This window comes from Phascolarctos cinereus, unplaced genomic scaffold (assembly GCF_003287225.1).
Source record: "Phascolarctos cinereus isolate Bilbo 61053 unplaced genomic scaffold, phaCin_HiC Scaffold_726;HRSCAF=1367, whole genome shotgun sequence".
NCBI classification, from domain to species: domain Eukaryota; kingdom Metazoa; phylum Chordata; class Mammalia; order Diprotodontia; family Phascolarctidae; genus Phascolarctos; species Phascolarctos cinereus.
The window spans coordinates 2,716,099-2,736,485 of NW_027556098.1; the positions used below are offsets into that span (position 1 = coordinate 2,716,099).

Consider the following 20,387-nt stretch of genomic DNA (forward strand, 5'->3'; position numbering starts at 1 on the left):
ATTCAGTGGTCTTAAATAATTTCCCACCACCACCACCACCACCACCTTTTCTTTAATGTTGAGGGATTCACTTTGATTATAATATCAAACTTCAGTGTTAATTTTAATGGTTATTTCCTTTCACTCAAGTTTGTTTTCCCCACTTACTTCTCCATCCTATACTCACAGAGTTAACATATTACATGCAACCTCATCCCAAAAGAAGTTATGGAAAAACTATTGGTTTTTAGTGCTGACACAAACAAGGCTCCACAATCTACTCAGAATCACTACTTGTATTCAGCATACCATTCATCACTAATGAAATTACATATAGACATATTTAAGCATATATGCATGTATATGCAACATACATATAGATGTACCTATCTGTGACTTTTGAAATTGTATCTCTATGCACATATATGTGTACATATAGAGATATAGAGACATACAAGTGAAATGTGAAGGCAATGTTTTGTTTATTTTTTCCCCCAGATAGAGATGAGGCAGAATTCAAGGCACTGAAACAGAAATCAAAGAAACACTACCTGGATCTTGGTCTTGCTTTGAGAGTGTTCAAGTCCTTAGGAGAAGCTGAAACAGAGATTACTGCTATTTGCTTGGGTTCCACTTATGCCATTATAAACCCAGAAACTTATCTGCAGAGCTAGCAAAGAACACACCAGCGGATAAGTGAGAGGTTCCGACACAGAGTGATTTGATGTCTTCCTTATTTTCACGAGCAACTGAAATCCTGTTTCTAAAATCAGAAGCCAGAATTGAAAGGAAAAGGTCCAACACGTTTTCCCTCTTATCATTTCAGATCCTCATAAATAATTTTCAAAACTAACCCAGTTAACACAGAAATTCTTGGTTAAACAGGAGACCTTCACAGAGTTATCAATTAGCATTTATGACGAAGGGAATTCTTGGCCCACAAGACTTTCTGTTAGCCTTGGAAAAAATTTTCCAAGCTTACTCCCAAGGAGGGTAGAAAACAGTTTCTCCAGCCATTTGTTTTGTCTACTAGCTCTAACACAATGACACTATATTGTGGGAAGGGCTTGAGGACCTGTTATATGCAAGAAATTAAAGTTGCCTCATAAATAAAGACAAATGGGACGTAAAGTTTTTCTTAGGAGGAAAAGTTAAAACTGTATGACTGAGATCTAGATAAGCTTGACGTAATGACTCATTAAAATACTATCATCCATTAAAAAAAATACTTCTACAGGAGAGACACAGACTCATAAACTAAGACTTCAGCAACACATTCCCATAGAGCCTACTCACTCATCTCCGTGTGAGGGTTAATTTCCCCACCTCTTCTTGGTTAAAAGCAAGTAGCCATGAGCAATTTCCAGATTTCAGTTTCTACTACTTCCAGAAGACAGCTAGAAACTCCAGGACAGAATGAGATGTTGCAAATTCTGAAACTGCTGACTAAGAAGCCCTATAAAAATTCCATGGAAGAAAGATAACTCATAGGAATGCAAGTTCTGCATTTTCTATTGTATTCAGGTTTATATATTCACCCCTAGGGAAGATGTTATAGCTTCATTCCATCTTCTTTTACATTGCTTAAGGATGCAAATCCCCTTTAAAAGGATCTGAATTGATTATGCTTATTAAAAATCCTATACATAAATATTCACTTGAGGCAGGCAGAAAAGAAGGGAGAGCTGGGCAACCTGAAAAGTGTCAATTATCCAATATATCACATAAAGCAAACTGTTAGAACTTACTGGTCATTCATATAGGATACATTTTTAAGAGAGAAGGAAGAAAATAAGCATTTATTAAGCACCGACTATGTGACAGACACTGTGCTTTGATCCTCACAACAATCCTGGGAGGTAGGTGCTACTATCCCCATTGTACAGTTGAGAAAACTGAAGCTGAGACTATAAGTGACTCAGCTAGGGTCATTCAACTGGTAAGTGTCTGAGGCTAGATTTTATGGGGGGGGGAGACAAAGAGACACAGGCACAGAGACAGAGACAAAGACAGAGTCAGACAGAGAAAGAGAAAAAGAGACAAAGAGAGACAGAGAGAGATGCAAAGATGCAAGAAGCACACAAAAATCAATCTATCTTTAGCAAGTAATTTAACCCTCAGGAACTCAGTTCCCTTACAAAAGGGTTGGGCTAAATAACCTCTGAGATTCCTGCCAGCTCTAAAACTATAATCCTATGGTTCTGTGGCCCTCTGCCTGCCCCTCACCTTCACCCTAAAAAATAAGTCCACACACTAATCCTTTTTTTTTTAAACAATGATAAGTTGTTTTTGACAAGTTGTTTTCCTTTCCTAGTTACATATCCTTCTACATTCTGATGAAAGAAGAGCTTTGCTCTGGGATCCCTCTTATGCACACTCCCTCCAACCTATATAATGGTTAGTGGGAGACTCATTCCCTAGCTAACTGGGGCTACAAGCCAAGCTTATGTGGCTGCTGCAGAGAGGAGAACATGCTAGGCTTACTTCAAGGAGAATACTGGAATCTTCTACTGAAACACAAGTAAACTGATCAGGTTCTGGCTTCTCCCTGCTCTGCCCTAGATCCATCCCTCTTGAAGATCACAATTGTTCAGAACCAGTTCCTCTTAGTCCAGAGCACCCCTCCCAATAAAATCTTGGTCCAGAGTCTTCTAACACATATAGTCTTCTAATCAGTACAGTGTGACCTTTCTTGGGTTTTCCTGATTCCCCTTTTGCAGATTTTTTGCTAGAATATTCAGGCAGAACTGGGATGTGGGATGTTGGGTTAAAGATGGAAGACAGAAATGGAAGGGCACGGATGTGTGTGTGTGTGTGTGTTGTGTGTGTGTGTGTGTGTGTGTGTGTAATGAATTATGACTGGGTACAACAAGTATGCGATGTACACATTAGGAGTACAGAAACCTAGACTCTAAGCCTTACATTAATTAGTTGTTTGACATTAGGGAAGACAAAACTTTTTTCATTCTCTTCTTCTGACACATGGGGATAACTTCTTCCCTACCTATCTTGGAGGATTGTTGAGAGGAACAGTGAAGACACAATATGTGAGGATACTATAAAAAGTGGGAAAGAGCATAAAAATGTAGAGTAGTACCATAAAGTCTCATTTGTCCAAAGGCCAAACTTCTTACCTAAATTCCTTGAAAAGGCCTGCTATCTTTGATACCTCTGTTTCTTCTTCTTTCCCTGTCTTCTAAAGCCTCCATAATCTGACATCATCACTCAACTGAAACTGCTCTCTCCAAAGTAACCAATGAACTTACTAAAGTTAATAAATCTAATGACTTTTCTCAAGTCTCATTGCTCCTGACCTCTCTATGGCATTTGACACTATTAATGATTTTCTCTTTTTGCAAACCCTTTCCACTCTGCATTTTTGTTCATCTCTCTCTTTCTCTGTGCGTGTGTGTGTGTGTATGTGTGTGTGTGTGTGTGTTTTTTCCTCACAACTACCTAATGGTTTCTTTTCAGTCTTCTTGGTTGGATACATGTCTGGCTCACTAAATATGGGTGGTCCCTAAGGCTCTGGCCTGGACCCTCTTCTCTTTCTCTCTTACTCAGTAGTCTTATCCATTCCCACAGGTTTGAATAATTCCCAGATCTACATATCTATTCCTAGTTTCTATCTTGAGATACAAGAATGAATCACCAGCTACTTATTGGACATTTTGAATTGGATGTCCCAAAGGCATCTCAAATTCAACATGTCCACAGAACTCATTAGCTTTCCTTCCCCTCCCCCAAAATATGCTCTTCTTATCTTCCTTATTAGTATACAGGGGCTCTGAGTTATCTAAGTTTGCAAACTGGGTGTCATCCTTGACTCATTCATCAGGTAGACAGCAGCCAAATTTTGACATTTCTCCACATCTCTCCTTGAACAATTATAATAGCCTTCTAATTAGACTCATCCTGAAGTGTCTTCCCACTCCATCCATGCTCTTAGAACTCCTGGCTTCCATTAAGACTCAGCTCAAGCACTGCCCCTGTAGAAAATCTATCCTGGGCCCCCTAGCTGCCAATACCTTCTCTATGGCTACTTTCCATCTACCTCATGATCCAACATCTTGCATGATCTGGTTTATGGATATACGTCATCTCCCCAATTAAAATGGAAGCTTTTTAAAGGCAGGGACTGTATGTTTTCTCATTATCTCCCTAGTATTTGGCACACAGGTGCTGCATAAATGCTTATTGATTTATTATGATAGTGGACGATAATAGTAAACTATAGGTAACCACAGAAGTCTCTGAGAAATAAAAATTAAGTCACAAATCTCTAAAAACAGAGGGATGGAGAGGTGATGAGGTATTGGAAAGTGGAAAATCAGGAGACAAGGGTTTTGGTCTCAGCTTTTCTACTTACTATCTGAGCATAGACTTTCTTATATGGAAACATGCAGATTAAGAGAAAACTTAATTATCTGGTTTCCCCTTTAATTCTTCCTAAGACAATGTGTGGGGATAAAAAACGGGGAAGCCAGCTCTATCCCAACACATTGAAAAATAACAGTTGATGATGAGTCTAAAGATACCAAAATCATCAATGGCTATCTGGACCTTTTTGTGGTTGAAGCAAGAAGTCCTATGCATATGAATATGACCTTGAGTCATACTGAGCTTGTCTGGGGAAGTTTAGCTGGAAAAGACAGTGGAGAAAGAGAGTGAATCATGACAGTTCTGTTTGAAAGAATCTCAAGTAAAAGAGGGATTGTATTTTTTTCTGCTTTTCTCTGGAAGATAGAAATAGGACCAATTGGTAGACATTCCATAACGACAAATATTGACTCACTGTGAAGAGAAGCTTCCTAACAATAAGAGCTGCACTAGAATGGGCAGTGCGCATTGGCAGACTATGAGTTCCCTGTCCCTGAAAATCCTTAAGTAAAAGTGGTAAGATCACATAAGGAGGATTTTTGTAAGAGGAGATTTTCATTCAGGTATGGGTTGGACTAGACTTGGACTTCTGAGGTCTTTCTAAGACTTTCCAATTCTGTAATTCTATGAGTCACGAAGAAAAGTTAAATATATTGTTGTATATGTAATATATTCTAATTAATTGGGTAATATCTTTTAGAAAGATTTCCATCCAAACCTGATTAAAACTCAAAGCTTAAAACAGTAAGTTTCCCTTATCTACAAAATTACCTTCTGTAGAACACTTCATTAAGCACAATGCCACTGGATAAGTGAGGTGTTACATTATTATTATCAGACATTATTATTTCTATGGAAGCAGAAAAATGAGTGCTTCTCTACCAATTATCCTCATAACTTCCTTGCCCTCTACCCCCTAGGAAACAATAAAAATCAAACAGGTTTGATATATTCCAAAAAGTTACAGACAAAAAAGGTTGGGAAATACTAAGGCAGCGTGGGATATTCTGAATCACGAGTCAGAAGACATTGGTTCAAATCCTGACTCTGCTCCTGTGTGACCTTTCACAAATCACATCACCTTTTTGGGAACTCACTTCCTACACCTATAAAATGAAGGAGTTAAACTAGACCAGGGGTTGGCAAATTATAGCCCTTGGGCCAAATCCAGCCCAGTAGTCTGTTTTTGTACCACTCATGAATAAGTGCTGTAGCTTAGCTGTAGCTCACAAGACTCACAAGAACATTTTTTGAAAACCATGGGCCAAAACAAAATAGCAATATTCCCCCGGACATTATAAGACATGGGCCAAATTTGGTGTGTGGGCTATAATTTGCTGATTCTTGGACTACTCAGTGGCAGGTGTCAGTAGAGAGGTAGTCCTACAACTCAGAAGACCTGAGTTCAAATCTGACCTCAGACATTTACTAGCTATGTGACCCTAGGAAAGTCACGTACCTCTGTCTGCCTCAGTTTCCTCAACTGTAAAATGAGGATAACAATAGCACCTACCTCCTAGAGTTATTGTGAGTATCAAATAAGATAGAATTTGTAAAGCCTGGCACATAGTAGGTGCTCAATAAATGTTACCTTACCTTAATTGTTCTTCTTCCAATTCTAAATCATGACTATATGGGACTGTCCTAGAACCAAGATGGCTGAGTTACATATACAGTTTATTTATGCAGAAGCTGGAAAATTCCACAGTACCATTCCTAAAATAGTTTCATTGCTGTTCACAGATATGCAGAGAGTGCTGCTGTGGTTCTGGACAAAGGTACAGAAGTTAACTGACATGCTGTAGCTTTTAACATGAATAAAGGGTGGACAGGGTGGGGGAGGGAAGGAGAAAGTGCTTCATTGCAAAGGCTCTTGTCTAAGAAAAGGGTCAGTAGTTGCTTTTCCGAAATACTGTAGACTCACAGACTTTGCAAGGATTAGATTTACGGACCTCTCAAAGTTCCTCTGTGAATTAGAAATTAGGCCCAAAGAGGGGCAGGTAGGTGGTACAGTGGATAGAGCACCAGTCCTGGAGTCAGGAGGACCTGAGTTCAAATCTAGCCTCAGACATATAACGTCCACTAGCTGTGTGACTCTGGACAAATCACTTAACCCCAGTTGCCTCACCAAAAAAAAAAAATAGGCCTGAAGTTCAACAACTTAACCTTAGAAAGAGTGAAAAGCTGGTTGGTATTGCAAATCACTATCTTTAGGGCTCCAACAAAAACAAATTTACCACACCAAGATACCAAGGGGAAAATATTATCATTTTTATATAGACAGCTATGGATGTTTTCCTGAAAAACTGTAGACTCACAGACTTTGGAAGGAGAAAGGGATTGGATTTAAGGAGCTCTCAAAGTTCCTTTGTCAATTTAAAAATCAGACCTGATGTTCAAAACTTAACTTTAGAAACAATGAACAGCTCCCAGAAGAGGAAACTCCCTTTACCATTGCAGGGCGATGTCTTCTCTGCAACTTACAGTCTTAGAGGGTTGACTAGAGCATCAAGAAGACTTTTCTGGGGTCAACCAGCCAATATCTGTCAGAAGTAGGACTTGGGGGGCAGCTAGGTGGCGTAGTGGATAGAGCACCAGCCCTGGATTCAGGAGGACCTGAGTTCAAATCTAGCCTCAGACACATAACACTTACTAGCTGTGTGACCCTGGGCAAGTCACTTAACCCCATTGCCTAAGTAAAAAAAAAAAAAAAGAGGTAGGATTTGAATGGAGGTCTCTGTTGCTCTAAGAACAGCTCCCTATCCATTATACCATTCTGCCTCTATTAAATAAAATGGGGGTGGAGGTATAGCATAAAAGACTCCTTGTTCATATGAGAAAAAAAAATAACACAAGCAAAAAGCCTATAAGCAAACCATATGTACCACATTAAGATGAAAACAAATTCAAATATAATTTTATCTCTAAGCCATGCTGACTATCTCTGGTCACTAGGTTTGATTGATCTTTATTCTACTCCTCAACCAAAGCCCATGGAGAAAGATACTTTCAAAATTAATTTGATCATAAAGTTCACATATCATGTAAAATTGGCTACATGTGCCCTATTTACATGCTAAAATCTCTTAGTCGGGAAATCATTAACAGTCTTATCTACTATGGTGAGAGAAGATATTTTCTTAATGCTGTAACAAAATGGCATTTTACCCTTAAATCAAATAATCTTTAATAATAGCATAACATAAATTTAACAAAGACTTATACATTCTCAATTCAGTTTGCAGATATCAAAGGGGGGGGGGGATCCCTTTAAGGCATTTGACCTAAACCAGTGTAAATTTTTCTGTACTGTGAATGAACTTGGTAATACTTTCTGTGGTCTAGTTTCAAACAATTAAATGGGAGGATGGGGACAAGAATGGTGATCCCTATAATTGGAGGAACTCCTATTATACAAGCTCAGTTTTTTCACTTCTTAATATCATTGTCCAGATCATAAACTTTAAAGGTAAATAATTTCTCTACCTGCTCTGTGTATCAGTCTGAGGTCTTGATCTACCTAATTTCAACAGATATATGCCATAGCTTCATACATGCTGAAGACAGAACATGATTAAAGATAATAAAAATGAGAATGCCATCTTGTTTCTGGGTCTTGCCAAAGCCAGAACAGAAAGAAAGAAAGAAAGAAAGAAAGAAAGAAAGAAAGAAAGAAAGAAAGAAAGAAAGAAAGAAAGAGAAAGAAAGAAAAATCCAGGACAAGACTCTTCACAAGGCAGACCCTGACAAGCCAATGTTGGCTTATTGAGGACTCAATCAAGCAGAAGCTGAGCCTGCAAAGGTCCAAGCAAAGACTGAGCCTGCACAGGTCCAAGTATCCTCCCTCACTTCCCAAATAGAGAATCTTCTGAACGTTACAATTAATTCCTTCTCCAGGAATTACTTCTGACTCAGCTTTGTGCTTGATACAACTCTAATTTCACTCTCCTCAGAGCCATCTTTAATTAACACATTTCCTGGTATATCTAAAGATTTGGGAAGGAGGGATTTTTTGGGAAATAGCTCTTATTGACATTGGACATCCAGCAAAAATATCATCATCTATTTAGACCATACAAAAAACCAAGCAAAATAGCCTACTAAAATTTCCCTTGTTCTGAGCCATCTCAATCTCTCACACAGTGGCTAGGTCACTCCCAAATGAAATTTTCAGTCCTCTCCTTACACAACCTAAATTGGGGATAATTAGACTACTCTACCCTCTCATAACTGGCAGGTGGGAAGGAGAGTCAAAAAACAAACACATCCATCCAAAATATTCAGAAAGCAATATTACACATAACAGGAGCCCAGGTGAAAGCCTAAGTTCTCTCTGCAGCAAAACCTAAATCAGCAGCCATCTTCCACCTACTCAACTTTTTACAGAGCAGTTAAGAACATTGTAAACTTGTTTTGTGTTAGATATGAATCAATCAAAAAATTACAATTGGAAGCTCATTAAAACGGCTTTCTCCTACCTGTGTCAACACACACGTCCTTTGGCATGGCTTCATCCACAGAACTTATTTTCAAAGCTACATTTTAAAGGGGGAGGGTATGGGGAGGAAAAGAGACATTATTATTTTTTTCTTTTTAAGGCAAGTTATATTAAAACACATTAATCTCCAGCTTTTTGTCTAATAACTGTATTTCAATATAGTTGGTTTCCTTTGTAATCCTATATATTTTATTTTATGCATTTAAAAACATTATTCTGAAAAGAGTTCCATAGGCCAAAGGTCCAGAAATCCAGACTGCTGAAAGGGTTCATGACACAAAGAAAGTTAAGATGCCCTATACTAAAAAGACATGTTTTGTTAATGTATTCTCTTCCAGGCTCTCTGTGGACTCTGTAGTTCCTTTTCAGGAGACGCTTATAATCTCTGGGAATGGGCAGTAGCAGTGTTAGCTTCTTCCTTGTCTATTTATAGCCTCTGACAACCACAGAGAAGAGATTCTGAAATGCTAAGGCTCACATCCAATCTTTTAAAGTAATATTTAATTTTTTCTGCAATTATATTTTGAAAAACAATTTTAAACATTTTGTTGGGTTTTTTTATTTTGAGTTATTATTATAAATGTTATATTATAATTCTCTCCCTCTCCCCCTCCTCCTTCCCTGAGAAGGCAAGCAAAATCATATAGGTCAGACATGTGCAATTATCACATTCAATCTTACAAACCATTCCTCAAACTGATTTCTTCCCTTTCTTCTAGCACCTCACTGGTTCTGAATTTCTGGCCCTCCATATACAAAAAAGAGAACATAGAGTACAAAACGGTACCAATTTTTTTCCCCTAATTGAAAAGTCATAAAAAGATTTTTTTGATATAAATACAATATTGATCCATACAAAAGAATATGAACTCCAGCCCCTACATATTTAGCTCTGTAAAGATGAACTGCCTCTGTAACCAGTTATTGGATAAAGGACAGGAAGGGAGGAGGGTGATTTTTTTTTTTTAAAGAACTAGATTGATGTATGCCCTTTTCCACAATGTACCACACCACTATGACCAGCCTACGTGGCATATAGTTAAATACTGATTTTTGGGCAGAATCCCACCCAAATAATATCTTTAGCTATGAGTATTTACCACCAGACCATTATACAGACCTAGGCAGTCAATTAGTTCAGTTTAAGCAAAACAGTAGCCCCAGCACATCTCTGGGTCCTCTGTAGATCATGTGAGGAGGCATGATGCCTCCTGCCATGAAGGTGATAAAAATTCCTGTAAGGAGTTTTGGTGTTTAAATGATAGGATGGATAAGAAAACTGGTAGTCAGTCTTTAACAGCACTAGTAAATTTTTGTTGGGAAATTCAGAATCAGAACAGTAAGGGTACTTCTGCCCCACCAAATTACTGGACAAGCCTAAAAGCTTCAACTACATCTGGTTGGTTGTTTAGTGACAATCAAGTCTTTGTATCTAGATTTGAGGATTTATTAGAATGAGTCCTTCCAGGGCAAGGGATGAGGTCCCCTGTTTTAACTGCTGGATAGCCACATATCAGGGGTTGGCTAACCTTTTTTGTTTATGTCATGGACCCCTCTTGCAGTCTGATGAAGCCTGTGGACCCCTTCTCAAAATGCTGTTTTTAAATGTATAAAATAAGATACACAGGATTATAAAGGAAACCAATTATATTGAAATGTAGCTAATATATATTTTTTAAAAACCAAGTTCATAGACCCCAGGTTAAGACCTCCCACTTATTAATAGCCCTGTGTGGCCAATGAAGAAAATGTGTGGTTCCCTGGTTTTATTTGGGAAGATGTTCAATGTGCTTTTGCCATCCCTCCACCCAACTTCTCCCAACATGTACTTTTCCAGCATCTCTTTAAGTGTTGCTTTCCCCCACTAGAATGTAAACTCCTTGAGGCTAGGGAGCATCTCACTTGGCTGCAGTTAGCACAGTGCCTGGCACACAGTCAGTGCTATAAATACAGATTAACTCCTTTATCTATCCTTATCTAACCTCTTCCAACAACCTCAGTTCAATATATTTTACTCTTTTTTTGAATTGCCCTAATTACTCTTAATCCCATTTATCTTGGAGTTTTACTGCATGCATAATATGGCAGACTGTATTTTCCCCACTGCTTATAACTCTATCAAGAGCTCTGACTTCCTGCCTACATGATCTGTTTATTGAGCCTTCACACTAAAATACCATAACTTTAGTTACATATAGATATATATATATAGATATATGTATATATATATCTATATCTATATCTATATATATATATATATATATATATATATATATATCTATATATATATATATATATATATATATAAAGAGAGAGAGAGAGAGAGAGTGATCAAGGATATTACTGGACAGATGCAGTAACGTATTAAGCCCAGGAACAGAAATAATGATAAGAACAAAATTTCCTCAAGGACTAACCCAGTGTAGAGAATGTGGATTGAAAACCTATATTTTGGAGTTCATCTGCATCAGAGTAGAATATTAGTTAACCCTTCACTGGCTTGACAGTACGTTCTCTGACATCATCAGATAATATTCTCCAGATAGAGCTGGTAACAGAAATGGTCTGAACACAATTGTTAGCCTATCACAAATTCAATTCAATAGCCATTTAATATTATTGCTGTTAACAACAGTAATAATAATAGCTAGCATTTATATAACATTTTAAAGTATGCCAAGTACTTCATAAATATTATCTCATTTGATCCTCACAACAACCCTGGGAGGTGGGTGCTATTATTATCCTTATTTTATAATTGAGGCAACTGAGGCAGACAGAGGTTAAATGACTTGCCCAGGGTCACACAGTTAATAAGTGTCTGAGGTCAGATTTGAATGCAGATCCTCTTGACTCTAGGCCCAGAGCTCTACACACTGCATGTGAGGCAATGTGCTAGGTCCTGAACGTATAAGATTATCACTGAGCAGCTTCTGGGTTTTGGCTTATGGTGTCATTCTACAATGCCAATTTTAAACACTGAATCTTCTTCAGATAGGCTGGCTCTGCCACCATCCAAGTAGATCTACCCATATAGTCTTCAAAATCCTGCCATTCCCAGAGAAAGATAGAAAAATATAAATAAAAAGTCCTTAATAACAGAAAACAACTCTTTTTTTTTCATACCTTGTTTGTCATCAATATTCACATCCTGGGCAGGTGCAGTTAGATCAACCTTCTCTTTAATGGAAGTCTTCTTGAAGAAGGAAAGTACATAAATCACTTAAGTGTACGGGAATAAGGACCAATATAATGTGTACACAAGTAGCAAATAAATAAATAAAAACTTTTTAAAATGAATCCTTCTCTAAAATATATGTCCATTCACTGTGGTATATATGATACTGAAAATGCTTTTCAGTCATTTCTGACTCTTTGTGATCCCACTTGGGGTTTTCTTGGCAAAAATTGGTTTGCCATTTCCTTCTCCAGCTCATTTTACAGATGAGGAAACAAAGATAAACAGAGATAAGTGACTTGCCCAGGGTCACACAGCTAGTAAGTGTCTGAGGTCAGATTTCAACTCAGGAAGATGAATCTTCTTGATTCCAGGCCTGGTATTATATCCACTAAGCTACCTACCTGCCCTAACTGAAACTGCTAGTAATAGTAATAATATGATAATAGTATGTGTAAAGCATTTTAAAGTTTTCAAAGCACTTTTTTTTCCTATTTGTCAAATCTTTATTGGGTAAGTGGCAAAGGTTGGCAGGGTCCAGCTTAGTCCTTCTTGGCAGCAGCCTTCCTCATGGCAGTTAGGATGTTGCTGAGCTCCTCTCTCTTCCTCTTGGCCCAGATGTGAGTTCCCAATCTTTTTTTATGAACTTAAGGGTTCGCTTATCTTGGAGACCTTTAACAATTCCATGGCCCACCTCTCATAAGGGGCAAATCCACACACCTTTCAAAGTACTTTTAAAATAAGTTATCTTATTTAATCCTCACGACAACTCTGCTATGTAGGTACTATTTTTATTTCCATTTTACAGATAAGAAAACTGACCAAGACTGGTTAAGTGACTTGCCCAAGCTAGCTAAGTGGCTGAGCTGGCACATGAACTCAGACCTTCCTGGCTCCAAGTCCAGTATTCTATTCATGATGTCTTCTAGATGTCACAAATTACTTCTAATCTTTTCTAAATTTGAGATCAATAATTCCATATGCCTTCTCCACATGAAACATGCAACCTTACTACATGAAAAAGAGAACTCAATTCAAGAGAGTAATATGGCATTTGCCAAGTAACTTATGATCAAACATGGACCCTCTGTACATTTCCTAGACAGAAGTGGCTTAGAATTGTAGCAATTTGCCTGGCCTACTTATCAGAGGTAATGTGATAGCAAGTCAAGTTCTCACCATAATTCTTCTGATGTGTACCTCTGGTAGCCTAGAGATGGGAATCAAGTAGAAATGCTGAGAACCCTATGGGAAAGTAACTTCCTCCTGGGGTTTGTAATAAAGAATAAAAAGAAAGCTGGGCACATTCCACTATGTCCTCCAAATCTTGGGAGGAGAAACTTCAAAGGGCTCAGTGGAAGGACAGGTAGAGTCCCATGGATGAGAATTCTTCAGGGGAAGTCAGCCCAGAAGGGATAGGCTTCCATCAACAATGGAGATCTAAAGAGGCAAAGAAAACTCAGCAATCAACTTAGATTTTAAAAAGACAGATACATTCAGTAAGCACTTAGCAAGTGCCTTCCCTATGCCAGGCATTGTGCCAAGATCTAGAAGGATTCAGAAGCTGAAAGCAAAGGCAGTTGACAGAAGATGAATACAAAAAAGTACTGCACGATTTTCTGTAAGAACAGGATCAAGAGGGCTAAAGCTAAGAATGAACCAAGGTTGATAAGAAAGTGAAAGACAGAAAAAAGGGGTTTTTTTCAAGTTATATCAGGAGAAAGAAGAACAAGGAAAGGATAGGACCTAGACTCAGGGACAATGGGATAATAACAGACAACAAGAACAGACAGAGCTGTTCAATTCTTATTTTACTTGTTCTCCTCCAAGAATGACCTTTGCCCTGGAAGAGATAAAAAATGGCTAAGAGGGAGTTGATCATTCAAATCATCTGGCCCAGATGAACTAAATCCTCAAGAACTTAAAGACCTGGTAGGTGATGTTGCTGAGCCACCATCAATGATATCGGAAAGGTCATGGAAATAAAAAGTGATGCTGCAAGATAAAAAAAGGGCAAGTGCTGTTCCAATTTTCCCAAAAAGAAAAAAAAATAGGTAAGAAAGTAGAGTCAGCAAACTATAGGCCAATGAGCTTGACTTTGAAGTCTAAAAATGAATGATTAAAGAGATAATGAACATCTAGAAAAAGAAGTAATGATCATCACGAGTCATCATGGTTTCATCAAGAACCAATCATGCCATTATTTTTCTCTTTCTTTCTCTCTCTCTTTCTTTATTTCTTTTGTTGTTCCGAGTCTTCTTGTACAAAATGACTAATATGGAAATGTTTCAGATGACTGCACATCTTACATTCTTTGCCATCTCAGGGAGGAGGGAGGGGAGGGAGGAAGGAATAGAATTTGGAACTCAAAACAAAAAAAAGTGCAAAATTGTTTTAATATCTAATGGGGAAAAAATAAATTATAACTTAAAAAAAACAATCATGCCAGATTAACTTCATCTTCCCTTTTTTACAAGGATATTAAACCTGTAGATGAAGGGAATACTGTAGGTATTTTTTAGCTTTTATTTAGTATTTTATTTTTCCCCACTTACATGTAAAGACAATTTTTAACATTAGCTTTCAAAACTCTAAGTTCCAAATCCTCCCCCTTTCTTCCTCATTGGTCCCCCTTCATTGATAAGGCAAGCAATTCAATTTGGGTTATACACTTGTAGTCATGCCAAACATATCCATAATAGTCATGTTGTGAAAGAGAATACAGACAAAAAACTCAAGAAAAATAAAAAAGTATGCTTCAATCTGTATTCAGACACCATCAGTTCTTTCTCTGGGGATGGAAAGCATTTTTCATCACAAGTCCTTCAGAGTTGTCTTGGATCGTTGTATTGTTGAGAATGTTAAGTCATTCACAGCTGATCATCTTACAATATTGCTGTTACTTTGTACACAGCATATTTCACTCTGCATCAGCCCACACAAGTATTTTCAGGTTTTTCGGAGAGCACCCTGCTCATCATTTCTTATAGTACAATAATATTCCATCATAATCACATGACACAACTTGTTCAGCCATTCCTCAATTGATGGGCATCCCTTCAATTTCTAATTTTTTACCACCAGAAAAGAACTGTTACAAATATTTTTGTACATACAGATCCTTTTCCTTTTTGGGATACAGACCTAGTAGTGGTATTGCTGGGTCAAAGGGTATACATGGTTTTATAGCCCTTTGGACATAGTTCCAAATTGCTCTACAGAATGGCTGAATCAGTTCACAACTCCACCAACATTGCATTAATGTCTCATTTTTCCCACATCCCCTCCAACATTTGTCATTTACCTTTTCTGTCCTACTATCCAATTTAACTGGTATGATAGCACCTCAAAATTGTTTTAATTTGCATTCTCCAATCAATAGTGAGTTTGAGTATTTTTCAAATGGCTGTAGATAGCTTTGATTACTTCATCTAAAAACTATTCATGTATTTTGAACACTTATCAGTTGGGGAATAGCTCTTACTTTTATAAATTTGACTCAGGCTTTTCTCAGAGAAACTTGCTTCAAACTTTTTTCCCCAGTTACTCTTGCTAACTACACTTTCCTCCATCCTATTTCCCCACCCCCATTTATTCTATTCTCTCTCTCCTTTCACCCTGTCCCTTCTCAACGATGTTTTGCTTCTGATTGCCCCTTCCCCTAATATGCCCTCCCTTCTATCACCCCCCCCTTTCTCTTATTCCCTACCCCTCCTACTTTTCTGTAGGATAAGATAGACTTCCATACCCGATTGCATGTTTATGCTATTCCCTCTTTGGGCCAATTCTGATGAGTGTAAGGCTCACTCACTCCTTCTCATCTCCTCTTTTTTCTCTTCTACTGTAAAAGCTTTTTCTTGCCTCTTTTATGTGAGATAATTTACTTTCTCCCAGTATAATCCTCTCTCACCCCTTAATTTCATTTTTTAGATATCCTTTCATCTTCAACTCACACCTGTGCCCTCTCTCAATATATACTCCTTCTGAATAATAATGAGAAAGGTCTTATGAGTTATAAATATCATCTTCCTATGTAGGAATGTAAATAGTTCAAGCTTATTAGGTCTCTTACAATTTCCCTTTCCTGTTTACCTTTTCTGCTTCTCTTGAGTCTTGTATCTGAAAGTCACATTTTCTATTCAGTCTTTTCGTCAGAATGCTTGACAGTCCTCTGTCTCACTGAATGTCCATTTTTCCCCCAAAGGATTATATTCAGTTTTGCTGGGCAGGTGATTCTTGGTTGTAATCCTAGCTCCTTTGCCCTACAGAATATCATATTCCAAGCCTTAAGGTCCTCTAATGTAGAAGCTGCTAAATCTAGTGCTATTCCAACTGTGGTTCCACAATACTGGAATTGGTTCTTTATGGCTGTCTGCAATATTTTCTCCCTTGATCTGGGAGCTCTGAATTTTGACTATAATATTCCTGGAAGTTTTCATTTTGGGGTCTCTTTCAGGAGGTGATTGGCAGATTTTTTTCCTTGACAATTTCTTGAAAGATGATGTCTAGGCTCTTTTTTTTTTTATCAAAGCTTTTAGGTAGTCCAGTAATTTTTAAATTATCTCTCCTGGATCTATTTTCCAGGGCAGCTGTTTTTCCAATGAGATATTTCACAGTCTTTTTTTTTTCATTCTTTTGGTTTTGTTTTATTGTTTCTTGATTTCTCATAAAGTCATTACCCTCCATTTGCTCCATTCTAATTTTTAAGGAATAATTTTTTTCAGTGAGCTTTTGGACCTCCTTTTCCATTTGGCCAATTCTGCTTTTTAAAGCATTCTTCTCCTCATTGTCTGTTTTTTAAGGTATCATTTTCATCAGTATTTTGGGTGTCTCTTTTACCAAGCTGTTGACTCTTTTCCCATGATTTTCTTGCATCACTCTCATTTCTCTTCCCCATTTTTTCCTCTACTTCTCTTACTGATTTTCAAAATCCTTTTTGAGCTCTTCCATGGCCTGAAACTAATTCATATTTTCTTGGAGGTTTTGGATATAGGAGCTTTGACTTTGTTGTCTTCTTCTAAGTGTGTGTTTTGATCTTCATTGTCACCATAATAACTTTCTACAGTCAGAGATTTTTTCCATTATTTGTTCATTTTCCCAGCCTATTACTTGACTTTTCAGTCTTTGTTAAAGTAGGGCTCTGAGTCCAGGGTGGAGGGTGCACTCTCCCAAGCTTCGGGGGTTTTGTGCAACTGTTTTCAGAGATATTCTAGGGACCTGTAAATTTTCAATTCTTCTAAGGTGGTATGAGCAAAGGAGAGGTGTTTACTCCTTTCCTGGCCTCTGCTTTGGTCTGTGAGTGACCACAAGCATTCCTTTCTGCCCTGGAACTGTGAGGAGGATTCTCCCCCTCCACTGTGGCCACAAGCTCTGCTATGCCAGTGTTCCTCCTCACCCTGGGACTGCCACCCAGGACTAGGACCTGAATCGGAGTATGGGCAAAGCAACACAGTCCTGCCTCAGTGCTAGCAAAATGAGCCCTGTAATCTCCTTCTAACCTGTTGTTCAACCGCCTTACTATCTGTGGGCTGAGAGCTCTGGAAGTAGCTACTACTGCTGCTGCTGCTGCTGCTGCAGCTGCTGATTCAGCGGCCCCCAAAGTCTTCTCCCGGTTTGCTGGAGCTGGGGCTGTGCAGGCCTAGCTTGTGCTGGACTGTGCTCCTCTCTTAGCCCGGTGCAACAGACCCTTCTTGCCAACCTTCCAAGTTGTCTTGGGCTGGAAATGTGTTTCATGTTGCCTTTTTGTGGGTTCTGCTGCTCTAGAATTTGTTTAGAGTCATTTTTAAAGGTATTTGGAGGAGTCTGGAGGAGAGCTGAGGCAAGTCAGCCTCCATGCTGCAGATACTTTAAATTAGATTTTAGCCAATAGTTTCATGCTATTCTTGTGTATAACAACAATAGCTAGCATTTAGATCAATTGCACTTTCAGGTTGGCAAAGCACGGTACACATGTGAATACACTTGATTCTCACAATAGTCCCGCCAGGGAAGTGGTATTATTACTGTTCTCAGATTATAGATGAGCAAACAGAACGAAGCAGAGAAAGGTTACACACACAGGGTCACATACCTTGTAAGTGTCTAAGAGGAGATTCAAACGCGGGTCTTCCTGACACCAAGTCCCAAACTCTATCCACCACAGCACTTAGCTGCCTCTTGTGGAAAACAGGAGAGATACAGACTATACAATGTCAACTGGACAGGAGATCTCTGGTGGAGTTCTCCTAGTAGCTACGCGTGGTCCTGTGCTCTTTAATAACTTGGATGAAGCATAAAAGGTCTACTTATCAAATTCACAGAGGGCAGCGAGGTGGTAGAGTGAATGGAAGGCCAGGCCTGAAGTCGGAAAGACTCATCTTCCTGGGTTCAAATCTTACCTCAGACACTTAGTAGTGTGTGACCCTGGGCAAGTCACTTAACCTGTTTGCTTCAGTTTCCTTATCTGTAAGATGACCTGAAGAAAGAAATGGCAAACCACTCTAATATCTCTTCCAAGAAGGCCCCAAATGGGGTCACAGAAGGTCAGACACGACTGAAACAATTTAACAACAACATCGGATTTACAGATGCCACAAATCTAGGTAGGACAGCCAACAATGTACGTGGGATCCAGGGCCCAAACAGATCTTGTGAGCCTAAAGCACTGAACTGATAATAATAATATAAAATGTAATAGTGATGAATGTTAAATAGGAAAAAACGGGGGAGATATGGTTAGTGCTGGCAGACTACAACGCCAAGTGAATAAACAACGTGGTAAGACAGACAAAAAACTAATGTGACCTTGGTTTACATGAAGAAAAGCACAGGTCTTAGGAATAAGCAGGTGATAGATAGCCCTGGGGTACTCTGCCCTGATCAAACAACATCTGGGGTCCTTGTTTAGTTGGAGGCATTACAGTTTATAAAGGACAATGATAACCTGGAGAAGATCCGGGCAAAGGCAGAGAAATGCAACTATTATGGTTAAGAGCCATGTTCACAGGATCTAAGAATTAGTGGAAGGAACTGGAGAAGTTCAGCCTGACAAAGAGAAGCCTTAGAAGGAACTTGAAACATATCTTCAAATATGTGAAGGGCTGTCATGTGAAATCAAAATTAGATTTGGTCTTTTTGGCCCCAGAGAGAACAGGGAACACTGGGAAGAAGTTAGTGCAAAGAGCTAAATCTAGGCTTGGTGTCAGGAAAAATTTCTGAGTTATCCAAAAGAAAATGGTATGACTTAATAGGTAATTAGCTCCTCACTGGAGAGCTACAAGCAGAGGGTGGATGACCATTTGTCAGGTATGCTATAGGAGATATTCCCTTTCATGCATGGGATACAGCAGATGGCTACTGAGTACCATCCCAACTCTAAAATTCTGTAATTAATGAATCCTGGGCTCTGTCAGTTACTAACTACGAAACAATGGCACAGGCTCTTCCCTTCTCTGGATTGCAGTTTTCCTATATTGAGGGCTCTTCTCATACTCTAAAATGGGAGCTTTTTAAAAACAAATGAAACTAATAATTTGCCTATAATACTGGGTGTGTTTTCTACCCAAAGTCATGACTTCAAGTATATAAAGCTGAATGAGCATGTACTGAAAAAAAATTTTTAAGTAATAACTTTCAAAGACCACATTAGATTAATTTTTTACCTCCATGAAGTGATATTCATTCATTAGAAATGCAAAGCTCAAATGTAAGCATCATGTCTTGAATAAGAAAGCATAAATACTCATGACATTCCCCGTTATTACACAGCTACCTCATAATTATGCTCTTATACAAAGTCTTCCCAATGCTCAGGTCAGATTTTGGACAGCCAGATTATGTCCTGCCAACTCCTGACAATTCTTCTTCTACAATCTTTTTCATTTGTCCACACCTCTCTACTCCCAACAGACATTAGTATCCCTAGTTCTGGTGCTTCTGAACTATTATAGGAATATCCTAACTGGTCTTCCTCCATTTATTCTTACCTTTCTCCAAGAGGGACAATTAGGGCACCATTCTACCCCTATGCATGCATGCAAGCTATCTTTAATTCCTGGAATACACATGTCTATACCTGATAAAATACTTCTCTCCTACCTCCAAATCTAGCACAGGTATCAGCTCCTGCACAAAGCCTTCCCTCAGTTTCTTAGATAAAAGTGATCTCTCCCTTATTAAATACCCTTATGGCATTTTTTTTCTGATTCTCCTTTATTCTTATAACATTCTACCTTATGTTATACATATTTGTATCTTCCCATTACATTCTCTACTACTCCAGGTCAATGACTGTGTCACGTAATAAATATGAGTTGAGTTGAACTGAATCAATGGAGAAGCTTTATCCTGAATAATACGGTGAAAAAAGAATAG

General features: G+C 38.4%; 1 protein-coding gene across 8 annotated transcripts in view; it reads right to left on the reverse strand.

The window, feature by feature from the left end:
* Window positions 1-20,387, reverse strand: part of REPS2 (RALBP1 associated Eps domain containing 2) — a 352,146-nt gene that overhangs the window by 90,185 nt on the left and 241,574 nt on the right. For 3 of the 8 annotated variants that reach the window (XM_078146089.1, XM_078146083.1, XM_021007467.2), the window contains 3 exons: window positions 11,984-12,053; window positions 8,838-8,894; window positions 531-576 (listed from right to left, as the gene is read on the reverse strand). In XM_078146089.1, coding sequence (XP_078002215.1) covers window positions 531-576; window positions 8,838-8,894; window positions 11,984-12,053 — 173 coding nt within the window. The remainder of the gene's footprint in view (window positions 1-530; window positions 577-8,837; window positions 8,895-11,983; window positions 12,054-20,387) is intronic. The other 5 variants (XM_078146082.1, XM_078146086.1, XM_078146085.1 and 2 more) reach the window with 5 other exon arrangements.